The 17,887-nt window shown below is 40.0% G+C and overlaps 1 protein-coding gene across 1 annotated transcript; it reads left to right on the top strand.

The window, feature by feature from the left end:
- Positions 1–1,157: 1,157 nt before the first annotated feature.
- LOC111864813 (transient receptor potential channel pyrexia) lies at positions 1,158–17,107 on the top strand. Its single transcript, XM_023852342.1, has 7 exons — positions 1,158–1,414; positions 4,346–4,667; positions 5,747–5,931; positions 8,908–9,412; positions 11,210–12,220; positions 15,122–15,367; positions 16,295–17,107. Exons 1-7 carry the CDS (start codon positions 1,158–1,160, stop codon positions 17,105–17,107), a joined length of 3,339 nt encoding a protein of 1,112 aa, XP_023708110.1.
- The last annotated feature ends 780 nt before the right edge of the window (positions 17,108–17,887 follow it).

The following is a 17,887-nucleotide window of genomic DNA, read 5'->3' as shown; positions in this document are numbered from 1 at the left end:
TAATTATATTTGTAGTTATTACTGATCCGTCATGCAGCCGGGTATCAGCTATTAGCTAATTTATATCTCAAATAATTGTCTGAGATATTTTCTGTGTACGTAAAGAGATAAATGGGCTATAGGACTAATGCTAACGTAACACACCGAGGACACTGCCAGTTCTTATTATCAGAGGCCATATTCATAATTTGTGTATAAATTAATAAGGGCCTCCTAAAACTGTTTTCGTGGGTGAAGAGGCGGATAGGCTTTCTTCGTGCTACGCGTGACATTGCAACTGCGAATCGTGAAGAAGAGGTACGATTGTTAACGGAGATTGATCATTAAATTTTAATTGGAATTTTCATGGTACGTGACATTCTGCCACTTGGGGAACAGATTTTAAATATCTGTTCCATCCTAATCGACAGGAATTTCGTACTCTATCTGTGATTTTCACTTCTCGTTACCAGAGTACAGTAAAAAGCCATAATACAAAAGCAGCCTCAGCTAGTACACGCTATGAATATGGTGAATGTAATAACGAAATTACCTCAGTTATGAAAGTCACAAGAAACCAACCATAGGGCCTAGATATTGCTAATTTACTTCCTTCCCGCAACGGCGTGGAAACACGAAACTAGAACTAGTATTAAATAAAAGGAGTTGTTCCTCAGTGAATATAAGTCTTCATGAGTTGGTTAGCACCAAATATTTTGCAAATATCACAATGATGGAGGAATGTACTAAATCTCCATGGGGTGTACAAGTAACGATAGTGTAACCTGTTACAGTAGTTGCATATTAATATGAATCGTTTTCTCAGATCGCCTCTGTGGTCTAGTGGTCAGAGTTCCTGCCTACAGATCCAGAGTTCCGGGTTCGATTCCCGGCGCTACCAGATTTTCTGAGAAGTAGTGGGTCTGGAACGGGGTCCACTCAGCCTCGTGAGGATAATTAAGGAGCTATTTCAAGGAAATAGCGGCTCCGGTCTATAAAATTGAAATTAACGGCCGTGGGGATTAGTTGCGCTGACCACGCGACACCCTCTATCCGCTAAAGTTGGCACTAACTTCGCTGACAAGCGGCGGTCGCTCTGTCGGTATAGTTCGCTTGCGGACTACAGGCCACGGAGTTTCTTTGTTTTGTTTATCTCAGATCATTTATCAGGAGACGAAATGCGCGGTCAGAGGAAATCCTTCCGTCGGAAAGTGTTCTGCAGGAGAAAGGGGTCTGATGAGTGCAAGGAGAAGTCAGCAGAGCAAAAGGAAAGATGGAGTCATCTGCACTGTCCGAAGGAGACAGACGGTCATTGGTCTTGGCTGTCCGACGAACTGGCCGACCAAGGATGTAGGCGTCTGGATAGGAGACAGCGACGGCTCAACTCTGAGCTCCTGAGGGCAGTGGAACAGGGAGCTGTAGAGAAGGTTGTCAGGTAAATTTACGGAACTCCAGGAGATTCCCTGCGATTCTTAGAGGATTTCTTTCAGATACTATCATTTTCAATTAGGTTTTTTCATCTTATTACAGTTTTATTAACTTCAAGATAACAAGGATTCTCGGCAATTCTTACGACTTATATTTTGCTTTTAAAACTTTTATGGGTAGAGGGACTATAGACCATGAACAGAATTAATAATTTGAAACCTTCCGTGCAAAAGTATAGCAAATGCAGAACTGATGTTTATATGAAATAAGTCAGACACAACTTAAAGGAATTACTGGGTTTTTGGACCTTTTCCATCATCCGGAAATCTAGGCAATAGAGGACACGACGTTTCAGAAAATGTATCTGTTTCCGTCTTCAGGTGAGAAAGGAAGACACCTACTCAGTTGGGCCCCTTAGAAAGCGCTAGTCTTCCTTTCTCACCTGAAGACGGAAGCAGATCCAGTTTCTGAAACGTCGTGTCCTTTAACACCTCTACTGTCCTCTGTTACCTAGAATTCCGGATGATTGAAAAAGTCCCCAACCCCAGTAAATCTGTGTGTCATCCACCATCGTCAGAAACTTTTAGGATCTACACCTTAAAGGGCTTTAGACTGCCATCATATTTATGATTTATTATGGGACAAAGTTCTTTAGCCATTATTAACGGTAGGAAATATAGAGGCAGGATGTTACTACAATGGATATTATGGAGAACACATTTTGGATAAATAAGCTGTACTGAACTGAATTCAACGTAGAGAATGGTGAAGGAATTCTAACGAGCTTTAGCAACCAGACGATTTTTTAAAAAGGCATAAAGCTCTCCGCAACCCAGTACCAGGAATTTAATCGTAAAATAGCATCAAAGTATCTACGAGGAATTGAAATCTATTAACGTCCACAAACAAACGGTTGGAAGACTGTCATTGTTCCTAACTTATGCTCTGCTCTAGTGAAGCTTATACGGCTGTGTTTTCGGAATACATCATTTACCTACCTGTTCAGATTGAAGGGAAATTCTTCATTTTCTCTACCAGTAATTGTCAATGGGTAGGATTACAAAGCTCTGGGCTGAAGTCGAAGAGAAATAAAATATCGTTCTCTGTGTAAAACCATGCAGATTCGAAATGTTATGCTTCAGTTACCGAATAATCCAATTACAGATAAATACGTGATTTCTATTTCCTATGACTCCACACTAGACAAATTTTGTAGACCTACTGTGCGTTTTTTATCTCTTCTCTTTGTGACACCTGTTTGCCTTCACTGGTTAATGGCGCCTGGCGCAGAATTTGGGATCGGTTTTACAGCAGTTAATCAGAAAAATCTACTATATGGAAAGAATAAAGACAAATTTCAGCTTTTAACATCTTCCTTATAAAGGCGGCATGTGCTGAAGAAAAGCGATTGGATTGAGCAGGACCACATTGGTTTTGTCACCATCAGACTATTAGCTTAATTGAAACTGGCTAAATGCACATATTAAGCAGAAGTGCAATGTGTACTTACGCTGCCTTTTATCTTAAAGCACTATTTTCTTCAAATACCGTCCTTGCATCGCATTTACCCTGATGTGAACAATACTGTTACGAAGAAATAAATTTAAGATTCAAAGGTAAACTATGTAGATTTTCGACAAGTACAAGTATTTAATGAGGTTGCTCCAAATTAAAGTGCTTCGAATTTGCGTTTGTAAATTCCCCGGTATAAATATCAGGCTCAGTTTTCCTGCAGGAGGGGGGGGGTGGAGTTTCCTTGATTGTTGCATCTTGCAGATAATAATTTGGAGAGGTCAACGCAAGTATAACCTTAAATGATACGATTAAAATATACTTCCATTTTTATTAGCGAAGAGAATGTCTATGCTCCTCTCCTGAGCTGTAGCAGATGGCGCAGATTTCTTTAAGCTTCCTTGTTAGTTCGAATATATCCAACAGCTTCGTGTATTCTTGTTTGTTTATTTACTGATCCTACACTAACTTGACTGATTGCTGAGTAAGCTACTGACGTGTAACTACAGACGTTATGGGTGTCAGGAAGGGTCATAATACTTGATAACGGTTGTAGAATGTTGAATGAACCAGCAGTGGCATAGCGAGGGTAACCATGACATTTGTCCGGAGGAAATGAAGAAAACTATGAAGTTATGACAGGCCAGCCGGTTTCTGAGACGAAATTTGAATCCAGGGCCTCACGAATTCCAAAGAGGATTATCAGTCATTTGTCAGCGATAAATGTTTCATTCATCAGCAATCTGTCAGACGACAGGTCCACAGTCTCTCCCAAAACAGTTCCTCCAAGGTCCCCAAGGTCATCCAGCATCTTCTTACGTCTTCTGGTTCGCATACATGGTGTCTCTGTTTTTGGAAAGAGACTATCCAGGAAAAGTGATAATGTGGTAGTTTTTCCATTTGCTTTCCACATCGCAGTACAACAGCCGTTCAAACCACTCTGGTCACGCCTGTTGCTATACGAACTTGAACCATCTCGAGCATCATTTGCTCTGTGCTTTAAGTCGCTGCTGATGACGCTGCTTCTGGCATCAGTTTTTGGTTTTTGGTGTCCCTCTTCGTCTGATTCCTACCCTTTGATCTGTCCAGCAAAGGAGGCCCTGCCAGTAGCTACGCTACCGCTGGTATAGCTCTCAGGGTCCTTGGCATACTCAAACCCCCTCACCACGATAAGGTGGAGGCACCAACGAGGGGGGACAAATGTTTACCAAGTCCAAATATTAGTGGCAAAAAATGGTAGGATAACTCTAAAAGGTGAAATGTGAAAGAAAATTGTCGTGGGAGATATTACATTGCCCCCGAATTTTCCTGGAGGAAACAAGTAAAGATACAAAAATTTAAGTGGGAAGAGCCAGTTGGCCGGTCGACTTATTCCAAATATGAAACAGAAGAAGGAAGGTGTAATTAGACGGTATGTTGCACACAGCTGCCTAGACCGAGGCGCGAACGTCAACGCAACCTGCGAGCCACTAGGAAACACAGCTTGCCACCTGGCAGCTTTCACCGGTAACACAGACATCCTCTTGCTGCTCCTCAAGCGAGGGGCATCTCCCCGGGTCCTGGACCCGCACGGCCGAAGTCCTCTGCATTTCGCAGCCTGGTCAGGCAAGGATGAATGTGTAAAATTACTGCTGCATAGCGCCATGGACATGCTGAACTGTCCAATCAGACGACAGAAGGCCGAGAAGCAAGTGCATTTGGAGGTACTGGACACGTGGGGCCACGATCATGCCGACATTAGGAACCAGGTCAGTCAGTACTCGCCTCACCACTACGACACAGAATTTCCAAAAACGAATGCAGGTAGTTCAAATTGAAGTACTTATTAGAGGCTATAACAGACCGCCTCTCTAGTGGTCAGAGATCCTAGCTACAGATCCAGAGGTGTTGGGTTCTGTTCCCGGCTCTACCAGATTTTCTGAGCTGTAGTNGGAACAAGAGTCTTTACTTCTCTACAAATGTCACTAGAACGGTAAACGAAATTAAGGGGATGGGATGGACTCGTAGGACGCACGGGGCTGAAGAGAAATAAATGTAAAGTTTTTACAAGACACCAGAAGGAAAGAACCAATCTGTAAGGTCTAGGAGTAGATGGGAGGATGATACAAAAGTGGATCTCATTGATATACTGCTTACGATAGGGACCAATGGAGGGTTCTTGTTAACATAGTAATTAAACTTCAGGTTCATCTAATGCTGGATATTTCTTGAGTAGCCAAGTAATTATTAGCTTCACAAGAAACATTCTGATCCACGGAGTTACTTAATTTGATGCTACAAAGAGAAGAGGCCAAAGCGTGACTTATAAATAACGACACATTTTCTTATATTTGGTACACCACTACTGTTTGTACCTGGGCTCCGTTTAGAGCTCGGCATATATACAGCCCGTAATTCAGCCGTGCGTTCCAGCGTACCATGACGTAATTCCTGCCATGACGTAACTCTTAAGATTTGTTGCAGAAATCCTTTTGCATTTTTGCGGCATATTTTGACTTTTAATAGTAACTTATTTGAATACTAAGCAAAACACATTTCAAGCAGCATTAGCGGCTGGTTCCAGTAAGATGAGAAATATATCCCTGTATTTTATAACTGAAACAATTATTTGACTCTTTATGTAAATTTAAACGACTCTTTCTCGTCCAAACTCATTTTAAGCCGTGTAAAACATTCTTGAATATCTCACATTATTCATTCTAAAATGTAATGAACACAAGAAAATGAGTAAATTAAGTTAGTAAATAAAACACCTGGTGCAGAACTCACATGAAGGCTACACAGCCATGAGGAAGGTAAATGATTCAGTCATGTGAAGATTTTTCAGCTGCCACAGCTCGAACCGGGCAGCACGCCTTTGCACGTGGCAAGCCAGAGACTCCACCTGGAATGCATCGAGGCACTTCTGGGAGCTGGAGCAGACGTCACCTCTAGAGACGACGACGGGATGACGCCTATCGACGTCATCGGAGAAAAGCTGGTTGGAGGGTCGAATCTACATGCAGCCACAAAGTAAGACAGGTCCACGCTGACGTTGTTATTGTTAAACTGCTTAGAAACCTTGGCGATAACAAGTTTCGGAAATTAGGAAATGCATCCCTGTAAGAAAATTGACGAAATATTGTGAATGAGAGATCATCAGATAATAACATTACATTTTGTAAATCCTCGTTTGACAATTTCGATATTACTTTTGAAATACAAGCCCCTTTAGGATTTCAACGAAAAAATACAACACGTGCAACCCACTGTGCTATGAAGGTGCCACTGAATCGCTGATCTATCATCAGTTCCTGAAGCATAAAGAATTTTAACGTCCTAATGAAAGTTTTGTGGTAATTATAATGTTATGTAATACACGTAAACAAGAGCTACAGTATCCCTTCTTAGCACGGATTATTTTATAAGCCATACGAAAATAATGGGTGTTTGTCTCGCATAGCACATTCCTTTATCGCTTGTGGCTATGCAATCTCGTACTTGTGCTTTAGAATAAACTTCTATATGCATCCTCCTCCTTTGTTTTTCGCGGCTGGAGTAAAACATATGACTTCTGTTTCAGGGTCATTCTATGTGAAGTCATCCAAAGAANGGTCGCTCGCCATTTTTTTTTAATTCATATTTTGTACGCTTATTTCTACATATTTTCACACTTCATAAATATTTTTTAAAAAATTATAATTCGCTCGGTTCTCCCGGTACAGCCGTTTTTATAGTGCAAAAAATCGCGTTTTCGGCTCAAATGGAGGTTTGCGTTATATTCTGTATCTCGATAACTATTGCATCTAGAGACTCCAATGAAAAACCAATTTCTTCCTCATGACAAGGACTACAAATCATATTATTACAAGGTTTTACTCAACTCACTTCCTCTAGGTGTAATTAAGCTCGAAACTTACCTATCGATTTTGGGAAAAACGCTAGTTTTCACCTTCAGAAACCAATGGGAAGGGGAAGTATCAGATCTGTGGTTTCTGCCCTTTGTTGTTACCTACATGAGGAATATAATCACGTAGTTTTGAACAACGTATCTGTTTTCCAAAGTTTTCCAGGAGCTTCCAAACATTGCTCTGGCACAAAAGTCGGTCATTTTTAACATGTCATACCTCCGGTGGAAAAGCTCCGAAAAAATTGAAATTCATAGCAAATAATACTCTATTGTAGAGTAACTTGGAGTTAAAATTACAACTTTCATATTCAACTAATAGCGAAGTTGTGGGCACTTTGAATTTTACCAAAAAAATCAATACCTCAATAATTGGCTTACCTGAATCCAGTGGTATTAGTTCTTTGTGTACTCCGATGAAAATTGTCTAGTTTGTTTGAAAGTACACTTAGTTCAGTAAGTTTACACCATCATGTTGTCTTTGAAATCGTCGGACTTGGATGTTTTATAACACCTGACCCTGTTTCNGACATAAATTGGAAAGATTCTTTTTGTTTTTATATTGGCTTCCAGCGTCATCACTGAAATAAATAACTTTCCTGACCGAAGGCACATTTTCTTTTATATCGGCGATAAGAAATTTTTGGAACACATAAACTGAGGCTGTATCGTACTATACATGATCCATTGATTATACACAAACTTGGGCATTTTCTTATAGTGTCCGCCTTGTAGTAATACACAAAAGGGTGAAGTGTAGCCTATTGATTTACCCAGTGGAAACTTTGAATCTCGTCTTGAACGAGAAACGAACAATTTTCTGCTAAATCTGTAAAATTCAAAGGGCCCACTTGATTATATTCCCCATGTAGGAAATAGCAAAGGGTAGAAACCACAGATCTGATACCTTCCCCTTCCCATTGGATCTTGAGGGTGAAAAATAGCGTTTTTCCCAAAATCGACAGGTAAGTTTCGAGCTTAATTAGACCTAGAAAAAGTGAGTTGAGTGAATCATTGTAATGATATGATTTACAGCCCATATCATGAGGAACAAATTGGTTTCTTATTGGAGTCTTTAGCTTCAATATTTATCGACATGCAGAAGATAACGCAAACCTCCATTTCAGGCGAAAACGCGTTTTTTTGCATTATAAGAACTTCGCTATTAGTTAAATATCAAAGTACAGTTTGGAAGCTCCTGGAAAATTTTGGAAAATATGTACATGGTTAAAAATGGCGTGATTATATTCCTCATGTAGGCAATAACAAAGGGTAGAAACCACAAATCTGATACTTTCCCCCTCTCACTGGTTTCTGAAGGTGAAAAGTAGCGTTTTTCCCAAAATCGATGGGTAAGTTTCGAGCTTAATTACACCTAGAGGAAGTGAGTTGAGTAAAACCTTGTAATAATATGATTTGTAGTCCTTGTCATGAGGAAGAAATTGGTTTTTCATTGGAGTCTCTAGATGCAATAGTTATCGAGATACAGAATATAACGCAAACCTCCATTTGAGCCGAAAACGCGATTTTTTGCACTATAAAAACGGCTGTACCGGGAGAACCGAGCGAATTATAATTTTTTAAAAAATATTTATGAAGTGTGAAAATATGTAGAAATAAGCGTACAAAATATGAATTTAAAAAAAATGGCGAGCGACCTCTCTGGATGACTTCACATGGAATGGCCTTTCAGTCATACGGAAAAGTTGGCACTAACATCGCAGCAAGCGACGGTCGCTCGGTCGGTATAGTTCGCTTGCGGACTAAAAGTTACTTAGTTTAATTTTACTTTTTTTTCAGTCATACGGAGCGTACCGTGTTTAAGGTTTTCCAGCGTTTCGGTAAAACACTGACGTTGTCATCTTCAATATTAATTAACCCGAAGTCATGCGTTCTATATGCATATACAATGACATTAAGAAAAATACAGTAATAACAGGAACTTTAAACTCTTAAATGACCCATAAAATTAAGTACAATGCAAGAAGAACACTATTTCCTTATTCAAATAAAATAAAATAAAATAAATTTAAAGAACTGGTATATATAAGTGACTGATTTCTTTATTAGTACCACCTCAGTATGATTTTCGTTTATTTCAGGTTTCCTGACGTGTATGAAGTTCTTCTGGGCGCTGGAGCAGAGCTGTTACATTCGCACCGTGTGGTCCGTACAACTCCGATGCACACAGCCGTAGCTCTGAAGTCACTGGAGGCCATCGATATGATAGCGAGATCCCCGGGTGTCTTGAACTTGGATAAGAACGGCATGAGCCCCATACACCTCGCCGTGTCCCTTCGCCTTCAAACTCCTCTTAGAGTTTTACTTCAGAGTCCCGCCGCTGCAATTAACGAGACCAGTACCAAAGGCACGGAGACATTTTTTCCGTCTGGTCTCGCTTTCGTTGATATGAAAGACTTGAATGGGAACACGCCTCTTCATACAGCTGTAGCAAGTCAATGGAGGACGGGTGTCGCCATTTTGCTGGAGGCGGGAGCTGATACCTGCCAGAAGAACTCTAACGGGGCAACGTCTTTACACTTGGCGGCGGAGAGTGGGAACAGAGATGTGCTGGAAGAGATGCTTAATATTCCTGAGAGTAAAACTGTAAGACACAATTCGGTGTAATTCTTTTCTACTGAATATTTATCGCTTCCTGATTCATTGCATGTACCTACATTTCTCTGAAGAAACAACACACGTATGAGAAATATGATATGGGCGAGCCGATTCTAGAACAAGAGATAAATTATTTTGCACAGAAATCAAATATTCAGAGTAGATGCTATAAGTTGAAAAGTCAGCCAGTATGTAATGACCCACTGTAATTTATAAGTATGGCGTAGGATTCTTATAAATTATAGGAATTCTTTGCTGATGTCGAATTCGGTTTTCATCTTTGTCTTCATCTTAAGGAGAAAGAATTCAGACACTTTTAACCACTACACCAGATGCAATAAGAGATGGAAGAATACCGTGAATCACATAACTTTCTTGAATTATTCAGAAGTATGAATACATCAGTGAGTTTTTACAAAAGATGCAAATAATCATTCGATATCATATGTTCTGGGGGCTTGTTTTAAGATGTCAGTCGCTAGACTACATAGTCAATAAGTAGGTAACATTTTCACTGGTTTTCTACAGTACAGACATTCTTCAAGCGAACTCAGAGTAGACGGAATTCCATTACACTTAATTTATACTTCCCAACCAACAGTCTATGCATATACGAGTATATCTAACTCAGAGCACAAAAATAAATATTTTGAGAAAACTCCCAGATCCGGCCGGTCGGAATCAAGATATATTTATTAAATAAAATCTTAAAAAAATGTATCCAATTACACCTGCCTCACACGCTTTACTTCCACGCGGTGTAGTGCCTCGGCTAAACTCAGGGTTATGAGTCTTGTATCCCAGGGGTACACGGGTGTTGGCTCGCTTACGTCGTTTTGGATGCGGGCTCGATCGGTTAATCCCTCAGCACAGGTTCCACCTGAACACCCTCACTCCCTGGCTTCTACTCACCCACTGCCCAATTACCACCGCCGCTGCTCCCAGAAACCACGTTCTTACAGCCATCTCGAACCTTCCACTGGGAGGGCTTCATGACCAAACGCACGGATCCCTTCCGGTCTGCATACCTTCTCGAAGCTTCTATCCACAGGTCCTCCAACCCCACAGGCACGGACGAAAGAAGGTATACCTACTCCCCCCCCTGAATGCAATGGACTCACCAACCTCCCTTCTGTCCCTCGCAACAAAAGGTCAGTTCAGAGGACCATGATCCCTCCGGAGCATCTTATTTCTACAGCTAAACTTAACCATTACTTACGAACAAATAAGACATTTCCGTGAAGGATGCGTACGGCTACACAATGTAATTTATTTAATAACGTCACTAAAATTTAAACGTTTTAAAGCAGTTTCAAATTTTCTCGGGGTCCACCATTTTTTGAGGGACTCATTGTCTTTCTTAAACTTACCGCCATCTTTGACCCCATTGTCTAGATAATGTATGACCCTCAACGTCTCACAACCCTGTGGGCCTTCACAGACTGGTACAGGGATAGCTTTACTTACTTTTACAGTGCAATTCTTTGTAGCAATCACATATTATCATACGTAAAATAAAACGCATGTACAAATATTACGCTTAGTTGCAGGAATGGAATGTGACCAAATCTTTGTTACTGGAGCCGCAAATGGGCATAGCGTGCCGGCCCCTGGCCACCGCTCACCGCAACCTCCAGACTACTTAAGAATGTAGTAACAAAATTCCATAACATAACTGGCGGGCGTACAAATCATGGTGTTTGTGAGAATGGGTTGAAAGTCGTAAAATTACAATAACCTACTTTCTCCACATAAGCAGTTCATGTAACTTTTTCCATATTTCAGATACTAGATGCTCCAGATAACTTCGAAGATACACCACTATTTCAAGCTGTGAAGAGCAGAAGCGTGGATTGTGTGAGACTGCTTTTGGAAGCAGGAGCTTCTCTGAGACACACACTGACTGATAAAACGACTGTTCTCCACCGAGCAGCAAAGCTCAACTGTCCTGAAGTACTGAAAGAACTCATTAGACATGAAGAAAAATACATACGAGTTCTGATCAACCAAGTAGAATCGAAGGGAATGACTCCACTGCACGTGGCTTCTCTTGCGGGGAACGCACCTTGCGTGAAGATACTTCTGTTGGCCGGATGTGATGTCACCATGAGAACGACAATTGAGTCCCATAACGATTGCACCGCCTTGCATTTGGCCTCTTCAAAAGGTCATTCCAAAGTCGTGGAAACACTTCTGGAACACAACAGTGGAAGGGAAGTCATCGAATCCAAAGACAGTCATGGATGCACACCGCTACACCTTGCTTGTCAATACGGCCAGCGTGAATGCATCCGGAAACTGTTATTATCAGGAGCTGATTTGTCAGCAAAGACAAACAAAGAGAAAACCACTGCAATCAGTTTATTGTTTACCAAAGTGTCTCGGCCTATTGCACTCCTGGAAGAAATTCTAGATTCAGAAATCCATATGAACGGTTTCCCTCTGCATGATCCACAGTGTGTTATCACTATTGACTACAAGCTTCTGGTGCCTCGCGAAAAACCCAATAAACAGATGAAAGTGCTGGATGCATTGTTGGACACGGGTATCGATTGCAATCAGGAATCACTGGTACTACATCCGGTTGTTGAGAGCTTCCTGTTTCTGAAATGGCGCTGCTGGAGGAGATGGTTTTACTATTCATTCGTCATGTACATCATTTTCTTGTTCTGCTTCAGCATCCTCGTGGTTTCAATATACCATCTGTCGGCTAATGGCCATGGAGTTCCGCAAGGCATACTCGAAAAATACGTCAGACTTGCGATTCTAGTGACGTTGCTCTGGCTTGTCGCTCTGGTAAATATAATATCATATATTTTCATATATCTAAAGAATGAACTGATTTATTAATTTAATGTATTGTACTGTATTGTATTGGAGAGGGTGGGTTTCCCCATGCACTTAGACCAACTGTTGGTCCATTGTGCGTCCCCCTATGATATTCTACCAGTCTCTATACCCTACCGGTACTGGTGCGTGCCATCAGTCCCGACTCAGCCAGCGAGTTCGGCCTCTACTGGCTCAGCGGTATCTCGATGCTTCCCCCATCTACCAGAGGCATTAGAGACTACTGTTGGGCGGGAAATGTCCTGAATTTGGCTCAGTGGTCCCCTTGGGACATGAGGTTCTTTTACGTGCCGTAAAGCTACGTCACGGGACCCACGGCTTGAAGTCCCTGAATTTTTCCGTCCTTAAAAATTCCACGACCTCCGTCGGGTTTGCACCCGCGTACCTTGAGACACGAGGTGGGAACGTTACCCCTAGACTACGGAGGCCGCTTTAATTTAATGTTTTATTAGATCTAGCAAAATAGGGGACGTTTATATGTAGGCCTACTATTGTCGCTGCAATAATTATCGGCTTTATCTCCAGTCTAAGGCTGAAAGAATGGAGCACACATGTATTCATACCCTAAAAAAACATTTATTGTGGGAGGAACTGCGACTTGTTTCCTGGCTTTACACTGCGGGGTTTTCCTCTTCCACTATTCTTACGTTTGGGTCCGACTAGTTCTCTTGCCCGTACAATTACAATCGGCTCCATTGTGCACAATTCTCTTGTAAAGCTGATAGTCCTTCTGCGTTTGTGTGGTCCAGACGTCCGGTGCCATGTCCACAAAAGCCCGCCACAAGATACATTTTGAGTCACTGGAATCCAGGTGATACCTTCATAATATTCATTTAAATATGATTTTCCAATCCATATTTATACATCATAAGTAGTTATTCTTTGGAGGTTTTCCTATTAAAATTTTGTGTTTATTTCTCATCTCCGTCTCGGCCAATAATTCTCCTGAACACTAGTGAGAAATTATTGCATTTACAGTTCAAGATTTTGGTTCTGAGATAGAAGAAAACCGGATACAAGATTCTGAACTGAATTTTATATGATCTTAAAGCACTTTTGCCGTATTTTAATTTATTACTGTTTTTCAAAATGTTTGAAATGTGTCACATTTTCGGAAACTTATCGGCTATCTTTACAGTAAGGATTAAGTCCGGCTACTAGACATAAACACCTACTTCACTTTCTTTTTTTTTTTGCTTTTCCTTGATCATTAGTTTCATTGCTATTATCAGTTCTGAAAGTAGCAAAGGTGTTCCATTCAATTCAAGTATCCCTTATTTTCCCGGACTCTTCTAATGACCTATTCTAAGGGGAAGTTTTATAGAATGGCGCCAAGCCGTATTCATTCTAATTACTTTCGAAATAGAAAATTTTAAGACGAAAGCTTGTTTATTTGAACTTTATATTCAGTTTAAATTCATTCTAAGTAGCCTGTCTAATATTTGGGATAGATTTATGCCGAGCCCAACGAGAATATTGAGACATAAGCTTCCTTTAAGTTCGTAAACTTCTAACCCGTTGTTTTATTGTTCTGAGATGTTTTCTACTGCATTTCAAGATTGAAGAATTCTGCAGTGAAAATGTTACATCAGAATCTGTACTGATAACAACAATAATCAAATTTCTTGCAGACTTCACCACATCAGAAATATTTTAAATAATTACTGTATGAAATCGAACTACTAAGAATGAGATTCTTCGTTAAGCACTGCATTCAATTATATCAAACATTTTCTTCACCCGCTGTATCATGTCTCAGAAATTAACGTTTTGTCTCCGGCATGAGAGTTCCCTTAGAGTAACACATTTTCAAATATTCAATAAAAATATCGTAAATCAATTCAGTGTAGGCACAGGTGGAAATATCTTAGCTAAATTAAGGTATTTCAGCGCAAAATCCTTATAGACCACCTGAATTTACTGCCTGTTTGAAGTAATCTTATATTTGTTCGAGTTATTGTGTTGATCTGGAAGTAGACTCTCAGTTTGCAGTGTTTTCGTGAAGCTACCCTGTGTCTCACGAGTTGGCCTGAAGTGAGAGAAAGAGGAAGTATAGGAATTTTCCGCCCGAGTTCGAGTTCGCAAAAGAAAAAAAAAAACAAATTTTTTTTATAAAGAACAATCAATTGATATTGCTTTTAATTAGTTTTCTTAACATTAAGATTAGCTTTGGTTAGTACAGTGAAAACAATTTATATAACACTTTTTACTGACGCATTTTATGTTGAGATGAAAAATACATATTTTACTTTAGAACATACTGTGGCACGCATTGTAATGATACCTTGAAATAATAACGATTTTCCCTTCAAAAGCCTGCTTGCTTGCCGTCCCAGACGACGGTGTTTTGTTGACACCAAAATTCCGTAGTCGATACAGCGTTGAATGCATTGAGAGAGCATTTCATGTTAAGAATATTCAAAAGTAAGGTTATCTCATTTCATAAAAAAATTGTCAAACGTTGACAGGCAAATTAGCAGGAAGGTTTTGACGTCACTAAAAGTATATTTAATGACAATATACAATCGTCAGTGTGTGAAAGAGAGTAAAAGTGATTATAAAATTTCCCTATACTCTAAAGATTTCTATATTCTGTGATATATCGCAGGGTAGTCCGCTGAAAGTGAACAAACGTTTCGGAGGAACATGTAGCCTCCATCTTCAGAGTCGAAGAATAAACCAAGCAAGAACAACGTTAAATCACAGAAGATAGAAGTTCCCATAACCACCGATGTGAAAGTATAAAATCCTATATTTCCAGCATTCCGTCACACAATATCAGTGTTAGTGAATGCTGGTCAGTAGTGTTCTAGAATTTCATTAACGTTACTGTTTGCTTCTGTTTGTCAGGAAGCAGAATCTGTCTATCGGCTTCCGAAATATTACTTCACGGATTTAGAATCATGGGTGAAGTGGAGCAGCTACATTCTAGCCTTTACAGTGACAATTTTCAGCCCTAACAACGAGTGGCATCGCCTAGTGGCCACAGTGGCAATTCTCCTCTCATGGACCGAGCTGATGTTCCAGATGTCCAAGAACCCGAACTGGGGCTTCTATATTAACATGTTCTCCAAAGTCGCTGTAAATGTCCTTAAGGTTTGTAAATAATCACATTTTAAAGTAAGAGAAATTTGCATACAAAAAGGGACGAGTAGAACACATCCCAAAGCAAACTGAGAAATTCAGAAAAAATGTGCTGATATGGATATTTTTTCTGGTTTTGATATGTGGGTCTCGTGTCCAAATTTGTCCGCTTCTTTCAGTCACGCTCTGTACACACAGTCTTTCTCATATGAATGGACTAATCACACTGAGACGCGATGGACCAAAGAACGGTTTATAATTAATCACTTATTTATAGATACTTCCTATTTCACAGTCCGAGACAAGCCATGCCCTCATTATATATATATATATATATAATGATGAGCATGTTCTTCAATATTGTAGCATGTACAGCCGTTGCTATACAATAGGTAAATAAACAACGGTGTCATGCAACCCGTTTCTATTCAACAGATTGGTAAACACGTTACCGTGGCAACGAATACGAACACAGCAATAGAGTTAATGTTGGAAACGGTGTTATCTACTCGGTCCTTGCAAAATGGTTATAAGGAAGACAACTGCGGGACCCAGTTAGTTGTCAGTTGTCTGCTGAGAACTGAGTTCTGCAAGGGAGGCAGTGAATATAGAATCTTAGAGCAGGAGGCTGAAGAATCTCCAATGTTAGAGCCGCTGTTAGGGAACGGCTGGTGAAGATAAAGCAGACTGGAAAAATCTTAGCGGGTGCTGTGGTGATTTGAAAAGTGTGAGGATCAGCGAGGGCGCTGTAATTACTTGTAGTTCCGAGTGGTGGTTATAAGTGTTCAACAAATCCGTTCACCAATCCATACCCCGTCTACAGCCACATAGAGAAATCGTGACAATACCATCACTCACAAAGCCCGGTTAATTTTGTATTTGCACTGAGATGTACCACTTAAGACTAATTTTATGCTACGCTTCCTTTTTTTGTTTAAGGTTCTACTGACCTTCATTTTCCTCATAATCGGCTTCGCTTTGGCGTTTATGGTGCAGTTTAAATCCGAACCGCCGTTCGAGACGCCATGGGAGGCCTTCGTCAAGACCATAGTTATGATGACAAGTGAATTCGAATATTCTAGCCTTTTCAAAAAAAATGAAAATAACGCATCCTCCAAATTTGGAAGAATATTATTCTTGTTCTTCCTCCTTACTGTGGGCATTGTTCTCATGAATCTCTTGGTTGGCTTGGCTGTCAGCGACATAAACTCCTTGGAGACACAAGGCAAAATGAACCGCCTAAGGAAACAGGCGGACTTTCTTCGAGTAATTCAACCTTCAGATTTGGGTCTGTGGTTTATGTCGAATTGTTTGAAGAAAATAACTTATAGTTTGAGGGAAGTCCAGCCACCCATAAAAATATGCCCCGGGAGTCCGTGGAACAGTGAACAACTCGCCCTTCCGAAACAAATTGTGGATGCTATTATAGCAAGAGCCGAGAAGCAGGGGAAAACTGAAAAAATATGCAAGATACAGAACGTATTCAAGAAACTGAATGAGCTAATTACTTCTCTAAACAAATCTCCTTTTATTCTAGAAGAGTTCAACTCGCAAAGCTGCAGGAGATATTTGCAGAAAACAAAGGGACAGAGAGATGCGCATAACGAAGTGCGCGAGAGATCCAGGTATGAATTTGCAAACTTCACGGCGAGGAAACTGGACAATATTGAGATGGAGCTGACCACCATTAAGGCCAGTATTAAAGAACTTGCTCAGTTTTTGCCTCAAGAACTTAGCATTCAAATTCAATAAAGTAAGTCATCAACCGACTCAGTTGTAGGCAGAACACATCTGCAGACTAGCTCCATTACAGAAACTGCATAGAGAATTGAGAATTAATGTTATAATCAGAATATGAAGGTAAAAAAAAAGAGAAAATGTTAATAAAATGTATTAACACAATAAATGTTTCTGTTTTTATTCGTCTGTCAAAAGAAGGGAAGAACACAGATTGATGGTGTTTGACAGCAGGACCCCCATGAGAATATTTCGACCTGCTACGAGAGCATAGAACAAATTACATATTGAGGGACTTCATAATGAGTGCTCATATATTATTAGGGCGACCGAAATAAGGAGGTTTAGAAGTGACAGTCAAGTAGCATCCTTCGGGAATTGAGAAATACTTAAATATTTTAGAAAAAACCCTGAGAGAAACAGATTAGTTTGGAGACAAAGAAGCAGATCAGATGATAATACTAAAATGGATCTTAAGCAAATATGATGTGAAGTTGTGGTCTAGACACAAGATACTCAGGATTCATTCGCATATCCTCGCGAATTCTGTAAAAATCTAGCGACTAGATAAANGTTCTACCCAAACAAATTTTAAATATAGTATAACTGTTAGTCATTTTTTTATTATTTGCCTGTCCAATAAAACAAAATGAACTATTATTATTATCCTCTGAAAATCTATACTATTCATTTCTTAAATAAATATTTATGTTTCATTTCTCACTTCTTAATAACACATAGTTTAATGATAATGAAATTATTATTACTGTTATAATTACCATTTATTTGTTTGTT

The sequence above is a fragment of the Cryptotermes secundus genome, unplaced genomic scaffold (genome assembly GCF_002891405.2).
Source record: "Cryptotermes secundus unplaced genomic scaffold, Csec_1.0 scaffold1723, whole genome shotgun sequence".
Taxonomy (NCBI): domain Eukaryota; kingdom Metazoa; phylum Arthropoda; class Insecta; order Blattodea; family Kalotermitidae; genus Cryptotermes; species Cryptotermes secundus.
Note: the sequence above shows the minus strand (reverse complement) of the source record. Positions and strands in the feature narration are given on the sequence as shown.

What these genes read in the sequence shown, in the direction of transcription:
- LOC111864813 (XM_023852342.1), top strand. Translation starts at nt 1,158, where the DNA reads ATGCGCGGTCAGAGGAAATCCTTCCGTCGGAAAGTGTTCTGCAGGAGA. An exon ending in ATGCCGACATTAGGAACCAG is followed by an intron (nt 4,668 to 5,746) that starts GTCAGTCAGTAC and finishes AAGATTTTTCAG; the next exon opens with CTGCCACAGCTCGAACCGGG. An exon ending in AATCTACATGCAGCCACAAA is followed by an intron (nt 5,932 to 8,907) that starts GTAAGACAGGTC and finishes CGTTTATTTCAG; the next exon opens with GTTTCCTGACGTGTATGAAG.